The sequence below is a fragment of the Petromyzon marinus genome, chromosome 44, assembly GCF_048934315.1.
Source record: "Petromyzon marinus isolate PM22_M1 ecotype Great Lakes invasive population chromosome 44, UKy_Petmar_22M1.pri1.0, whole genome shotgun sequence".
Lineage (NCBI taxonomy): Eukaryota > Metazoa > Chordata > Hyperoartia > Petromyzontiformes > Petromyzontidae > Petromyzon > Petromyzon marinus.
Window position 1 is genome coordinate 1,554,753 of NC_133710.1, and position 16,464 is coordinate 1,571,216.

Sequence of the window (16,464 nt, forward strand, 5' to 3'; positions counted from 1 at the left end):
TTTACATAGGCCAACTTGTGCCCACAAAGTGACATGTCCGTAATGAGCTTTTGCGTAATCCACTCGTGTTGTATTTTACTCCCACAGTCGAATGAGATCTTGTCTCATGAGAAGTTGGACTTTACGCTGCAGTTCACGTGTACCTCCTACTTACTCGCCAGTCCCTGTTTCAGGTGAGATTCGGGTCTGAGGGGTACGTTCCTACTTCTCATTGCAATAGCTTCATTGTGGCAGCTGCCTTGTCATGCAAAGCAAGTCGATCACCAATCAAGATAAATGTGTAAATCGTCAATGCTAATGATATTGTTATTAGCAGGGAGATATGGGAGAGGTCTGTACAGAAGCGATGGAAGAGCCATACGAGGCAGAGGAGGGATGCACGAGGATGAAAGCACACGTGTTGCTGTGCTCACTCGAGCCAAGCTGGAGTTCACCCACCAGACCTGCATCTCCATGCATCTCGCTACGATATAGCCGAAGTGCTGACCAGTTTGCTTATTAAGCTGTGCGGTTGCTTTGGCCTACACATCCATAAGTTAGCCCACCTTAGATTGCATCCGCTGCACAAACCATAACAGTAGGTGCGGATGCCTGATGCACAAATATAAAATGAAAAACTCTCCAGTGTGTGCGGCTGTGGTCATCCAGACCAAGACAGTACAACGTTTATAACGACGCAATGCCCCGATCCACAAATACGAAGGAGACATCATCACAGCGATGATACACTCCGCTACTGCTGCTGACGCGGTTGTCTGGCTTGACCACCTGAAAGTGAAGTTGTAGTTGTTGCTCTGCATCCTCATCAGCAGTCATACGAAAGAAGAAGTCAATTTCACTTATATCTGTGTGTGTGTGTGTGGTCCCAGTGACATGTTTGCGGAGCTGATAGGCGAGGGAGAGCTGGCTGCAAGCTCTGTGAAGGTGAGCGATGTGGAGCTGCCCTTCCCCGTGCTGCTCGCCAAGATCTGCTTCCACCACCACTTCTCTGGTACGCATGCACAACAACAAAGATCGCCCGCGTGTAGCCTTAACAGGCTGATGTATGTGTGTTGAACGTACGTAGCTAATCGGAGGTGCTGGGGAAGGACAACAAACTGAACATAAAAAAACAGTTCTAAAGAAATGAGTTTCCAATGTTGAGGATTTAAAAATGCATAGCTCAAGTGGCTTCCTCATATCGGGAGGAATATTGTCCCAGACCGCCGCAGAAGCGCATCTGAAAGCGCGCGATGCGTGACCATCTTTGTTTGATGGTTAGCCAAAAGCCGCTGCGAGGATGACCGGAGTTTGAGTGATGGTGGTTTCTGCTCCTTGACAAGATCAGCAAGGTATTGTGGTTAATTTGTGGCAAGCGCTTTTTGTGTAACGAGTGCGACATTATAACAAGTGTTGTCAGCGGGTAGCACCTATGAAGGACGGCACTTCACACAAGGGGGTGGGTGGCCACTACCACTCCTGGCCATCTTAGTCTCCCCAGTGCTTGTGTGTGCACACCGCACCACGTACTCCTTTAACGCTGGACACATCATCAACAACCGCCATTCGCCACTAAGTGGTGGTTATGTCACCACGGTGCTTGTGCCAGGATATGTGCTGGACACAAACACACGCATACGTACACTCACATTCATGTACACGTGCCGACGCATGTATACACACACGCTAAAAATGCATACCCTCCCTTTGCTGCCCGGACCTGTTGATGATCGCTGCTTGTTCCCACCGTATCCCACAAACACGTGTCTCCACGCAGTGGTGGAGCACATTGGCTCGTGCGCCTCCCTCTACAGCCGCTCCATCCAAGAGCACCCCGTCTGTCTGCTGCTCAAGCTGCTGGTAAGGTCACCGTACAGCCGCTCGCTGAGCAATCTCACTCAACTTTGATCGAAACTGCCCTGCTCGGGATGTTCCGCGTGCTACCGTCGTCTCGCCAGTATCGCCGCATCCTCTTCGTGTCTCCCTTTGTACCTCTTCCCGTGACGTCCGTCAATGGCAGGATGAGCGGACGATATCTATGGACGGCAAGAGCAGCGACTCCTCGCTGCTTTCCTTCGTCATGGACGAGGTGAAGCAGACGCTGAGGTCCCCGTGAGGAGGGTGGCTCCTCTCGGACCTCGGTCGCCACGGCCACCTTGGCCTGCCCGCCCACCTTCTCGGCACGCACGCCTGCCCACCCGCTCGCTCGCCCGCCTGCCCAGGTCACACTGCCGCCGATAACCATGACGAACTGCTTCGGCGAAGTCATTCGCCTCGTTTAGGATACGGCCTAGAGAGGGGCGGGGGTACTTTTATTTCTAAATTTCGAGTAACGCAGTCTTCCAGTCACAGCCTCCCAGTCACAGCCTCCCTTGTGATGTGTCCAGTTTGAGCTGCGTGCTGCTCTGCGATGTGCGGTGTGCGCGTGCGTGCGTGGGGCTGCCTTTGCTGTCTTAAACTTTTAACTGGAAAAAAAACGTTGTGCAATTGGAAGGATTCACCCCTTGGTTGCAGTGTTACCCAGGCTGTCAGTTTCCGTAAGGCTTACCAGGGCCGATTATCATTGCGATCCTTTCACAATACACAACATGCGTTGATCAGTAGCCTGCAAAGTGTATTATTTTACATTCGTTCAAACGCTGTTTAGTTTATTGTCGTTGTTTGTTTAGTTTCGATTTGCATTTTTGAGTCGTAATGTATTTTATTCCTTCATGTAGGAGGGTGCTGTAGTGAATATTGCGTTTAGATTCATGCCGTTACCCGTGAAGTGTTTTTTTGTCGCTGCTGCTGCCGTTAAGTTTGCGTTTAAAGGGCCTTTTGCTGGCTGTTGAAACAGTATTTTTCCTAGCCGAATTAGCTACGGTTGGGCTTTGTGAGCTGTTTTGTAAATATACATACAAAATCGGCTGAAATTAATGACGAGGTTACGTTTGCAATTCTTGTGATCAGTGCTGTGAACTTCTCAGAGTTCTGTAGTCACCAGATTATGTAAAATTTTCGTAGGGGTGTGGCACAATGAATTGGGAACAAGATATTGAAAGTTAATTTATCGACACTATTTAATTCATGTTTGACTATGGTCTGCCCTAACATTGGTGCAATTACTGTATTACACGCTTAATACAATGAAGATTAGACTTCATTGTGTTAATCAGCACGACTACTTACCCAAATATCTTGTTCTCAAAACTAATGCCTGCCATGTCTGTTACCATTGGCAAACTGAGAAAATATTTTTGATTTGTTGATCATCAGTGTGCAAAGAGGATTGAAGTGAAAAGTTTGAAATGGTTTAACAATAATTTCATTTTATAGAGCGTCATTCATGCAATTGCATTCCGTAACATTGCACATCAATTATATCCAGCTCCATACAAAAAATACAAAAGTAAAACCCCACTACTTTGCAAGATAAAAAAATTGAATAGATAAATTAGGAGAAAAAAATGCATGGAAAAATAAAAAAATCGCAGATGAAATAAATTAAAGTAAATAAATCTGCTGTCTCCATACCCCAGACCACAATCCCAACATTTCTCCGGATTTTGGAGAACCTTCACTCCGTAGAGTGAATATCACACCGAGGCAATATATAATGTATCAAATGTAGTCAGCATCTCGATTGTCACAGTGATAGTGCCCGGATGGCCACTTTAACACCGATCGTTGGAACTTTGCAATCGCCTGGCTAAGCATGACACCAATTCTAAAACCTTGTAACCCACAACTGTAAACAAAAAATATCACTGTGGGTATCACTGCACGACGTGTTATTGTCAAGCAAATATCACGTGGCATTGCATGCATCTTCCTTGCTCTGTATCGCCACTTTTCTAAGTTAAACTCCCTCGATGCAAAGCGATCATACGCACATTGCACACTGCATGCAGGAGTCCGTGGTGAATGTGTCCTTCATTCTAACTTAAATCTTACCGCTGTCTTTATTACATAGCCACCACCCCTTAAGTTCGATATTTTTAATTGGAATCTCCTGCCGTAATTACTCGTAATTTAATCTATATAGAAACATCATTTGGTGCCTCTAAAATGCATAAGCTGCACAGTACTGAGGGTTTATAGGTGGCGGATTTTTGTTGTAGTATGGCACGCCCCTGGTTTTTGTTGCCACATGTACGTACGAGAGCCACCCTCCCATTTATTTAGTTTGAAGTTGGCGCTGTCCAACGCTTGAGGCTAAGAAGGTGGGGTGGGGGGGGCAGCTGCTGGAGCAGAACTCAAACTGACTTCTTGAAAGAAAAAAAATACCACACGAGGCAAGCGGTTAGCGATCCGGACTGCGAACGTCGTGGCAATTGAGAGCTCCCGAAGCATTTGCGGTGTGTGGTCCTGCTCAAATGAGCATGGGGTGACCGCCCCCATGAGAGGTCCCGAGTCTGTTGTGGAACTTCCGGCTTGTCCATGGCGTTGGGCCATTAATTTGAAACGATGACCACTGTTAACTTCCTGCAAAGTGATGGTAATCATTGTTGGCGAAGCCAGGTAATTTTGAAATGATGTCATCTGCGTGACTAACACACGTAAAATTGTTGTACAGTTAGATAAATGTACGCACCAATGAGGGTGGAGAGTGTCACTTATTTATAAGGTGATTTAAAGATTGGTAGTAGAGTAGTTTTTGAAGTAGTGTGTACTTCAGCCGTGGTACTCATTTTAATGACCCCATGCAGTTGATGGGCAACCCCTGACTGGGATTTGAGCCCACAAATTCCTTATCTCCACCATGTGAATGTAGAATTTCCACCACTGGTTCAGTGCCACCAGTGCTGCCCCATTGCTCGGTTTGAGCCGGGAGACACTTAGTTTTTTTTTACAATTTTCAAAGCCATTGTTTGGCGTGGTGTTCGAATAGCCGTGCGCAAGTGTTTTGTGATTTTTTTTCCCTGCAAGACAGTTTCATTTCTATTTTTGTGGTGGTGCGGTTGTACATGCGTTGAGTTTACAAAGGAGCCTTTTCTTAGCGGGGAGTTGCCCTCATGCTGGAATGGTTCCGCTGGTGTACATAGGAACTGTGAAGTGCGACCACTGATCCGTTTATTTACCTGCAGCCCCGTAGCCTCCCCTGACGGCCACGCCAGCTGATACGTCCTCCTCATGCATGCGCGAATGAACGCACATTGACATGGGCTCGGTTAAAATTTCACAGGCACGCTCACTTTAGTCTGGTCATCTGTGCATCGGGTGATTTCATTTGAAACACATTAATTATCCACGTGTAAAAATAATATTGTTTTTCTGTAAAAAAAAATAGTATATAATCGTAACAAAACATCCTGTAGGATTTTGGCAATTGAGTGAACAAGTACATCACTGAGTTTCCAATTAGAAGTAGGAGAAAATGTCCTGTTTCTTTTAAACCATACTTTTTGTTTCCCTTCCGAGTTCTATATCAATTGTATTTGCATCCTCTCAAGAGATGAGACGACCTCGCAAACACCCGCTTCTAAATTCGCTACGAGAGGCCTCTGCTACCCGCACTGAGTGGTGCTGCATTTCACGTGTCCCACAAAGAGCACTGCATGTAAATTGACGCTGAAATTTTTTTATATACCTAGAGCTGAGTTATGCAGTGATTTATGGTTGATTTTTGGGGCACATCCTTCAGCTGAGCACAGACAATTAACAATGGTGTCACATGAACAAACATGCCATTTTACTAGTGCTTCAGTGCAATTGTTAAATGTTGTGGATTGCCGAAGCAGTAATAAATTAATACGTTTTGTTGGCGTGACAACTTTATCAATTGGCTGTGTCAGGTGGACGACGCACATTTTACTCGCACCATCCGACCCAGAAATCAATTGTGAATCTTGATGTTGGTCGCAAAAAGCCTCAACAGAATATGCAAATTAACTGACGAAACAAATGTAGCGTCCGACATTGGACCCTGTGATCCCAGCCCGTCTGGCTCAGTGTTCGAGCCCCTTGAGCCACCCAGCCATCTCAATTTAAACCAGTAACACATTTTTATTTAACATTTGCTGCATTCTAAATGTATTTATTTAAAAACGCAATTATTTTCGCTCGTCTTGACCAGGATACTTATTTTTCCACAGAGGTATATTTTTTTCCGCACATACAATTGATTTTACAAACTCTTAATATGAATGTACAAGTACAGCCCAATTGGCAAGTTGGTCCGCTGATGGATGAGGGCCTCCCACCACCATGTTGGTAATTTGACCGTACTTCACCACACCGGTCAGTGCGGGTATAAGGTTACACAGATAATCCCGTTTAAAACAGGATAGGGCCAAGCACAGTCTTAGTAATGGGGAACCTGTCCGATGATGTGTTATTAACAGAGACAATTTGAAATCAATCGTTTAAGTAGTTGCAAATACAGTTGATTGCCGAATTTGAGAAACGTATGCATCTATGCCTTTCCAACATGACAGCGCTGATCCACAGCGTCATACTCTTTAGACACATCGTGGGATAGGATGGCACGACGACGACCAAGTCCAGGGTATCGAGTACCGCGAAGGCTTAGGACTCTTAACACTTGGTCCAGTTTGAGTCCAAACAACCCGTTGGCTTGGCGAGTTTCCAAGCTGTGTTTCTGGAGTGGATGAGCTGGGCAGTTTGTGGCTTGAGCCAGGGGAGTTTTCTGTACCCCCTGGCTCTCGACTTGCTCAAGGAGCGTGTGTTTGTCAACCACAGAGAGGAAGGTCTTTCAGAAGAATGACCGAGCGGTGTCCGGACGTAAGGTCGGTCACAATTGGCGATGTCGTGGATGAAGGCCTGATGGTCCAATTATTTCAAAGAGCATTTAAATGTCCTCTTGTGTGGAGATGTAAGCGGTGTCCTGTGTTGAATGCTACGTATCATTGAGTGGTCGCACAGATGATTTCCCAGGACATCAACTTTTACAAACTTTTCTGGAGCGTTTGACATGAAGAAATCAAGGATTGCCGAGTGATCTGCGTTTATTTTTTTATATTAGGACGGGTTGGTAAACAGGTGAGGTGGGATATGTTGAATTCTATGTACGTATGCACGTTGAACTTCTTTTTCACCGTACGTAGCCAAACGTGCGAGTCGGAGGTGTGGAGGAAGGACAACAAACTAAACACAAAAAAGAAACGAGTTTCCAATCTAAATTTAAAAGCGCAAAGCTCCAGCTTCTTCCTAATCAGAATCCTGATTTAGACTGGAGTAATCCTAACAACAGAAGGAAGAGTTCCAGACGCGCATCTGAAAGCGCACGATGTAGTGGCCGTCTTTGTTTGATCGTGAGCGCAAAGCCGCGGCGAGGATTGGCCGGAGTTTGCTCGATTGTTCATGCTCCTTGACGAGATCAGCAAAGTATTGCGATGCATTTGTGGCAAAAGCACTTTGTGTGCAATGAGCACTAAAGCTTAAGGAGGGAACAGGCCGGCTAAAAAAGAAAGCATTGGGGACCACAGACGTCCCGCGTTGTGTTCTTAACCCCCTTCCGCATCACGCGGCTGGTTCAGATGACTGGACGGCTTCACGAAGGGGGAACGCGAGGTTGGGTCGTGCGATGGCAAAACTTCATCCAAATGTCACCCTTCCGGGTAGATCTCGTTTCCCGGCAACGCCGGAGCAGGAGGCGCCACGCCAGCCCGCACGCCGCAGAACGCCTCCCTGCTCAATCCCCGTGTGGATGGCATTGAGCAAACAAAAAGTGGAGGGTTTCTGTCCCCCTCTAAGTCTCTGCCCAAAATGGGGAACATCGACGTTGAAAACGTGAGCAGATCGCAATGATGAATTTTGCTGAATTGTCCCCGACAGCCTTGCAGCAGCTGTTCCGTGCACGGTGGTCACCCATCCATGCACTGTTCAAGCTCAACCCTGCATAGCTTCTGAGATCTAACGAGATTGCGCGCATTTTGGGCGATATGGTCATTGGTGGTTTTATTCAAACAAATTTCAATTGGTGGAGCAAAGTAACTAATTTGAAACGTATGCATGGATGTTGAACTTCTTTCACACCGTTATGTAGCGAATCGTGCCCATCGGAGGTGCAGAAATGCAGTGATTGTGATGCGTACACCAGCTGTGTTAGATCTTGCTGCCAAAATTTAAACTTTTGAAAGTAATATTTTTTTCCCCTTCAATACTGTACTTAGGGCCCACCGAGTGTGTGAAATTGGGGAGAGCTGTAGCAATCAGGCCCAGTCCAGATGAGACTTTAGTATTTAAGCACGCCTGTGTGGAATGTGTCTGCTTGGTAGAGATGATGTGGTTCTATACAAGTTGATTGTACCAGTTATATTTTAATTTCCGATTAAAATTACCCCTGTGACCGCATCATCATATATGACCCAACAATATAATGATAAACTAATGCTTAATTTTATAACGTACCCTTAATATGTGATAAACAGAAGGAAAAATAAGGCTAGTTATTTATTAAAGAGAACTGTTCTGTTGCTTTGTCTTAGATATTTTGTTGTTACCGATTGCACATTTAATTATATTTGTCACGTTATTTTTACGATCATTAGGTTATTCTGTCTGAAGCAACTTGACGCTAAAAGTGCAAGAACGTCTGTGTGTTCGCTCAGCGCATTGCACTTCGTAACTTGTGGGGTCTGTCGATGGTGTCTGAAGGTTTGACTTGGCAAGTACCAGGCCCTGCTCTTTAAGTGTTCCGCTTTATCAGCCTTTTGGGGTGGGAGGAAGAAAAAGGCGCACACACGGTACGTTCCAGTTCACCCTGGAGAGAGGTGGGGGGGGGCGGAATTGTGTTTGTGTTGCCCATTGACGTTGCTTAAATAATCGCGTGTTCTTTTGTTCAATCCCAGGTTTCGTGTATGTGCGCGTGTGTGTCCTCAGATTGTGAGGAGTGGTGGTTGGAGTGGTTTTGCGCAATGCTGTACAATACCAATGACCAGGGATTTCGATACCAGGCCTGATGCACAACCCCATTGGCAGTTGGTAGTTAACCCTAACCTGGGTCTTCCCGGTGAGTACCTGGCCTGACCCGGGAGTACTCGGTGCATGTTAACATCGACGCTGGGAAGACGACGGTGGCTGGCTCTGCGGGGAGCTGTCCATACCACCTCGTGGCATTTAGCCTCGCTATTTTGCTAGGCTAAACGTGTGATTTTAGTTCTCTATTTGTGATGCTGGCTGCTGCTTATACAAGCCGCTCGCATAGTAACTTTAGAAAGCGGCTGTGCCTTCGTTTTAAGTTGTTTCACAGAGCGGTCTTCGAGCCAGGATGTCACTGAGTTCATATTAGACACCCGCAGACTGTTCTAGGAGACAGCCTTCCTCTCCACGGTGGCGAGATGTTATCTCCCTCGCCTGGTATACAGGAAGGCGAGTTCGTGTCCCGATGCTGACGAAGCCTGTATATTAGGAGTTTGCATGTTCTCCCTGTGGTTGCGTGGATTTTTCTCTGGGTCCTTCGGTTTTCCCCCCCATACTTAGAAACATGCGTTTAGAGTATTTGGCTGCTATAAATTTCCACTTGATAAGCCACTTCATTGAGCTATCAATTGTGGCCAGATCGCTTCTGAAGACGAGCTATATTGCTGAGTCGGCCTTACCTGGTAAAGTAAAAAATAGTTTTGAGAGTAAACTAATTTCCTACCAGGCTGCATTAGCAATGGCTTTTATGGTATTGAGTTTATTTTCTACTTCCGTCTACTGCTCTTTTTACAACCTAAATTTTTGTGTGCAAGTAGTGTCCTGCCGATTGTAGCATTGCATTTGTTTAAAATGTGAATCCTTGCCTAGCTCTGTTTTTATTGAAGGTCATGTGAACCTCTTGGGCCCGCCCCCCCCCCGGCCGCTTTTCAATTCTCTCCTCGTAACGCCGAGAATTTCCCAAACCAAAGCGGACGCTTACTCTCCTAGCAAGACATTCCCATTGGCGCAGTGAATTTTAAAACCCTTTACCCCCTTGCGCCCTCCCCTTCCCCACGAGCCACATTTACCAACCTCCTTTGGAAAACACCGGTTGCCATGGCAGCGTGCGTTTGTCAAAGAGTGCTGGCGCAATTGGCCATGGGAGGGGAAGGCGAGGACACTTGGCTTGCCAGCTCCCAATCGTTGCAACGCAGCTTTTGGCACAAAGTACGCCCCTTTCCCCCTCGCTGGCACCAAAATCCTAAGGCCTCGGCTGCACAATTGTCAACTTCTTTGACTCTTCGGACATCTTGTGCTGCTGTCGTAGTTCCCTCAATCTTGCTCATGGATCCCGAGGCAAGGGATATAAGCGGAGCCGGGGTTGGCGGTCGGTGAGCATGGATGACGGATGGTTCCGGAATGCTCATCCGTCTCTACGTCTGGGATTGCCCACAACCACATCTGTGGTAGCTCCACTGCTGTCAGATATTCCCTGTGAAGGCTTTCTGGGGCAAATATTTATTTCCCTATTTATTATCTGGACCACACATCAGCTCTTTATCCTTGCATGGGTGCGTTCGAGTTCATTTGTTGCTCCGCAGATGACGATTTTCTTTTCATTTACCATGTTTCCACTGGCGGCGGGGGATGCCCCCCCATCTCTCGCAAGTGCATCTTCTCTGCTTCAAGGCTTCAGGTTGTTGCCGCCGTGTACGACGTCGCATCGGCGGTAGGCGTGGTGGACGCGCGTAGTCAGACACTCGGGGTGGGGCAGTTGGGTGCTGTCTGCTGGGCTGCGAGGTGGCCAGGAGATGGAAACACGTGCATGTGGGTCCTCGGCGCGTGTGCATAATTCCGGTATTAACCTCGGGTCTTTCTCGGGCAATCCAATTTTATCTCACTTGCAAAATGTACTCGTTTAGAAAGTGGGCAAACTTTAAAATGCAAAACCAGTCCAGAAGAGAGTTTGCTTGAATAAAACGAGGACATCGTTCTTCTGGCTCGCTGCCTTCCAGCATCACTTGTTTCACCGGGTGCCGAGGATATATCGATCGCTTTTACAGCTTTTATAAATCGAGCCACTCGGTGCACAACCTACATTGCAACCGACGACGCGAATGCCTCCTCCCGGCGTACCTGGTCATCGAGCGAGCGGGCCGAGGAGTTGCATCCACGGTCGTGCGGTTGATGCCACCGCCTCAAAGACTGGGATTGTCGCAAAGACACACGTCGCATTGTCGCTTGGGGTTTCGCCTTGAAAGCCGTGCGTTCATCCATTCCCTCCCCTCTCGGCTGCCTCCAACCAGCTGACCGTCCCCTCCATGGCACTGCCCTGGTGGTCATCAATCGTTGTGGTGAGAAGTATTTACCCAGTTTTGCGTACTATTTTAATTTTACCTTGCATTCCAAGACATATATACAATAGCCGTGGGCAGAGCTGCAAATGTGAACAATAAAGAGTTGAATGTGTGTGTACACTTCTGTTTGCCTGCATTTGCTTTATTCTTACCCCACTTATTCCTCCCCGCACTTCCGATCGCTTCCTCAAGCACCTCCGATTAGCACGGTTGGCTGTGTCCCGTGCGAAAGAAGTCCAACGTGCCGATGGTGTTGGTTTGAGAACCAAAACTCTGTCTGAAGATTGAGGGAAACTCCCTGGTCAAAACTTGACAAGGTCCATCGTCCCTCCAGGGTCTTTAAAATATTTTCCACTGCAATTATTGACAGATTTTGGAATACAAAAAAAATACAACGGTTTTGTACGTCATCAGGTACACGTACCTATTTTCAGGCGGGCGGTGGTGGCTCTACGCACGTGGCCTGCAATGCAAGGGCGAGGGTTGGTGGATTGCACAAATGTTCCCTTGGGCATTGAGGTGCCACACCTTGGCTTGCCAGGAAAAGGCAGTACAGCAAGTGTGGACTAAACTCCACCTGTTCCATCTGCGTGGGATAGTGTTTTTCCCCCCACGTGTGAATGGGTATTTTTCAGGTGCTCCAATTTTAATCGAACATATCAACACTCAGTATAAGAATAGGTTTTACCCTTTCAGGCAATAAAACAGTTGTGTTAAAGATCTTAAAAACACCACACTGAAACCTTTTGCAAGGAATCATGTCTGCATTAACCACATACTTGTGGTGAACATGCATAAAAAACATGCTCTGCTAGTACACCTGTTTTATTGCTTGAAAGGGTAAAACCTATTCTTATATTTTGATACTGGCGAGGGGGGTCCCATGACTAATTGGCTGGTAACATCTTGACATATATAGAGGACCGCAGAGCTTGGGTGGGAGTTTGACAACGTTTTCTCTCCAAGAGCGATTGAATACAATGAATTTAATGTTCAAGGTTAACCCACGAGATACTTCACTGTGAAGCTGGGGCAAGCGAAGCTGGGCACGCTGACAAGTTACCACCAAGCCCAAGCATCAGCCACGCATGAAATTTGTCATTGGTTGTAACAGCATCAACATTCACGTACATTTACGCTGGCTGCTTGCTGCCTCTGTGGCTACTCGCGTGCCACGTGCCACATTGCCGTTTGGTCAAAGTGCCCACAGACACGGCCGTGTCGGCAACATCGTGCCACGTGATGTCATCGTTTCATTCCCTGAAATGTTTTCTTCACAACATATTCTTGTTCCGGCAATTGTTTTTACTCGCGCTATTTGTGTTCTGTGTGGGATGGAGTGGTGGGCGCAACAGTTGCACATTGCAACCGTGAAATCCGGTGGTGATTCCCGTTCGAATTCCTGGCCACAGTGAGCACCCGTGGCCAATTGAATGTTGAACCAGTCCCGAGCACCCCACACCCTTCACCAAACCACACTAACCAGGGTGGTGAGGTATGGCCCAACCCCCCCCCCCCCATGACCATCTAGCAGTGGTTTGAGTGACGCTAGAGCTGTACATTGTCCTCTGTCGCTCTGTGCAAGAGTCACAATGTAGACAATGTGGAAGTAGATTCCACCAGCCCCACAAGATGCCCACTTAGTGCCAGACCCAACCGAGGAGCAAGTGTAGCTCACCACCGAAGGCCGACAGGATCCAGGGCTGATGGATTGGCTCGACCTATTTGTGCAGTGTTCAACACGGATGCACACACTCTGGACTGGGAGGCAACACCTTTATCTAATAACTTCCCTAGGACTGGCTGACATGCCGTACTTATTCTGGTGCTCGCATGGCTCCAGACGCACCGTTGCACTCCTGGAACAGTAGCTGGCGCGAACACCCTAGTGACACCATTTACATCCCCCCCCCCTTTCTAAAATAGCCGTCCCGGCTGATCACTATACCCTCCAAAAACCCAACAACAACAAAGCAAGCAGCAACCGTCGTCCAGACAATATGTACATCAACGGAGGAGCACCCAACATTTTTTCCCCGTGAATACATGACCAACACAACCCCCAGACAATGTACACCCCCCAACACCCGCAACATGTCACACCCTACGAGCACATAACCCGTCTCTCACCAGGCTCACATTGCAGCGTGCGGCTGTACACAATCGAGCTGAGAGGACAGCAATCACTCGCAACTCAGCCCCTGGCTGCACACAATCGAGCGGAGAGGGCAACGCTATTCGGCGGCAATTAACAGCCCAACGCACCCTCGATCCATTATGAACACAAGGAACATTCTCGCACAAGAAAAAAGCTTTGTTTTCTGTGCAACAACGGGCAGGATACAACCAGTGAGTTCGAAACAACACCCGACCTGTCGTTTGGAACCCCCCAATAAATCGGTCCAATAACAGACAGGACACAAGCAGTAAGTTCGAACCACACCGAACCTGTCGTTCCAAAATCCTCCTCAACATCAAACACGGGATTTTCCCGGGGCTCAGGGCACCCGAACTCGACAGCAAAGCACCATACACAATGCCCCCCCCCCCAATAGTCGACGATTGAGCTATGCAGTATATGCAGTCCGCACATCGTTAACCATCTCGAGCAATGCTCCATACAGTCCACACAAAATAAACAATACCGATCAGTGAACCATACAGTCCTCAACCATCGACTTAAAAAAACACACAATTCTGATAATGCACCATATACAATGAGGGGCCGTCCATAAATGACGTCACGTGATTTTGGCCGCTTTTTGACCCCCTCAAATATGACGTCACAAAGCTCTGCCCCCCCCCAAACGATGTTTCCATTTTGGGAAAAAAAACTTGCTTCAAATCGCTTTAAACTATCGTCATTGTAGTGGCACTGCACTCTGATGTTGTAGGAGAAAACACGTATTAAAAAGGAGGCGTTGGAATGCTGAAATTTAGCATAAAAGTCACTTGAAAATATTAAACGTCTAACTAAAACTGCAGATGTTTAGAATATTATACTGAAATTATCTAATAATTATACAATATTAAAAGTAATTATAACTAATAGTTGAAACTGTAGTAGAACGAAGCCAATAGAGAGTACAATTATAACAATCACATTCATTCCACAGAATGAAATGCCCTGGTAGAATAATTAGAATCAAAAAGTTTAATAACAATCACATTTTTTTTTACAAAATGTATGCCTCTCCATTCTCCCATGGAGAAGCAAAATGCTCCTTCATGGAATTGATAAAAGGTGACCTCAGTAAATTTAAATAATCAAATAGTTAATAATGAAAATTAATACAAATTAGTCTTGCTATAACGATTCTATTTACATTTTGATTTAAAGTTTTCGTGACTGTAGGGATTCATATTCTTGGTTCATTCGGTAAAGTCACGTAGAAGGGAAACAATAAAATAATACAAATATAAAACTAAATTCTCCAGTACCCTGGCGTCTACAAACTAAGTTGCCTCTGTGGTAGTAGTTACATTGGAGGAACCAAACGACATGTCTCGGACCGCATTCGTGAACACAAAGCAGACCTAGAACACGGTAGGACCAACACCTCGGCCGTGGCAGATCATTGTTATAATTCAGTAGGCTCACATGACATTGACTTCTTCAAGACAGGTTCTCTGCAAGCCATCTGGCTACAATGACAGATTCGTTCATGAGGCTATCCACATATACAAACACAGACAATTTCAACCGAGTAAATGGATTCTGGCTTAGCAATCATTGGAAGGATTTGATAAACCATTTCGGGTCTTAATTGATTGTTCACGCTTACGGTGGCTTTCAGACCGCATCCATTATTTTCGTCTCCCCCCTCCTCTTTTTCGAACATAGATGGACTCGTCCATCTGAATAACTGCCAAATCGCTCTCCGTGGTGCTAACGTTAAAAGAAACCCGCCACTTTTTTCAAATTATCTTGCTGTGGTTTTCACACCTGATGATGATTGCTTGTGTTGCAGTCGAAACGTCGTGAGAATGTTATTGTTTTATATTTTATTATTTAATTGTTTCCCTTCTACGTGGTGACTTTACCGAAAGAACCAATAATACGATGGCTGACGTGTTTACAAGGGCCGCGTGTGGGATGTGTCACGACTCGCCTGTGGACCCAGAGGAGCGGAACACGACAGAGTTGAAGACGACGACGGCGTCGTCACGGAGCGTCTTGCTGTATTCAGCGCGGAATCGTCTTGCGACTTGAGGCCACGCTCAGCGCCGATGACAGGAGCGCTCCGCGGACGAGTGAAGCTCCCCCCTCAGCAGGCGCCCATTTTGGCGGGAAACTCGGATTTTGGCGGGAACCCCGTCCCGCCCGGCCGCGTTTCTTGGGTTTCCCCGCGCGCACGGCAACAGCGGCCCCGGCACACCACCGACTCGTTTCGGCCGGCTCCTCCAGCTCGGAGCTCGTTGAGCAGCGCTGCGCTCTCACCCCGGTGGCGGCTGCGTGCGGACGCAGCTTCCCACCCGCTGTAAGCCACCATGCAGTGGCTGCAAAGCCCCGGGGCCCGTCTGGAGAGTCCCACCCCCCCCCTCGCCGTCCTCCTCCATCGAAGACGTCTTCGTAAGTATTTTTCGTCTAGTTAACATCGCTAACCTAGCCTATTTCCTATTTACCACTGCTGACCCCAGTTGGGAGTGTTCTACACGGAGGCACACACTCTGGACTGGGAGGCAACACCTTCATCTAATAACTTCCCTAGCAGGTAAAACTGAACGTAACTCGGGTTCTATTGTCGGTGATGTGGCTCACTGTGCGAGTAGCGAGTTAACTCGAGACGAAGACGACGAGACGCGGGGCCCAGGCTTGATTCCACAGACGAGCCCACAACACGCTCAGGACTGCCCCCTGATGCTCCTGGGCGTGGCCTCGCTCCGCTTCCGGCCACGCCCCCTTCCAGCCACGCCCCCTTCCTGACCTTTCCCGAAGGATCCCGACCCAGCATCACGTACCCCACTCAGGCCACCACGTACCCCCTTGCCCTGTCTCTCAGGCCATCACCAGGACTGTGCCCCCTAGGACTGGCTGACATGCCGTCCTTATTCTGGTGCTCGAGAGGCTCCAGACGCACCGTTGCACTCCTGTAACAGTAGCTTGCGCGAACACCCTAGTGACACCATTTACGTCGCTACTCATTTACCGTCAAACCCTCTACACGCGATTAAGATTCTGCATTGAAGCTCCCAGTGCCTCACACACAGTTTCTTGGCGTCGTCCGTTCAAGAATTTAAAATATGCATCGTCCAAAGCGAGATACATTTCTTTACAACTGCT

General features: G+C 47.4%; 1 protein-coding gene across 3 annotated transcripts in view; it reads left to right on the forward strand.

Moving 5' to 3' along the window:
• Positions 1-11,300, forward strand: part of LOC116951917 (AP-3 complex subunit delta-1-like) — a 58,769-nt gene extending 47,469 nt beyond the window's left edge. For all 3 annotated transcript variants that reach the window (XM_032970764.2, XM_032970766.2, XM_032970765.2), the window contains 4 exons: positions 88-173; positions 870-991; positions 1,757-1,839; positions 2,000-11,300. In XM_032970764.2, coding sequence (XP_032826655.2) covers positions 88-173; positions 870-991; positions 1,757-1,839; positions 2,000-2,095 — 387 coding nt within the window. In that variant the 3' untranslated portion in view covers positions 2,096-11,300. The remainder of the gene's footprint in view (positions 1-87; positions 174-869; positions 992-1,756; positions 1,840-1,999) is intronic.
• The last annotated feature ends 5,164 nt before the right edge of the window (positions 11,301-16,464 follow it).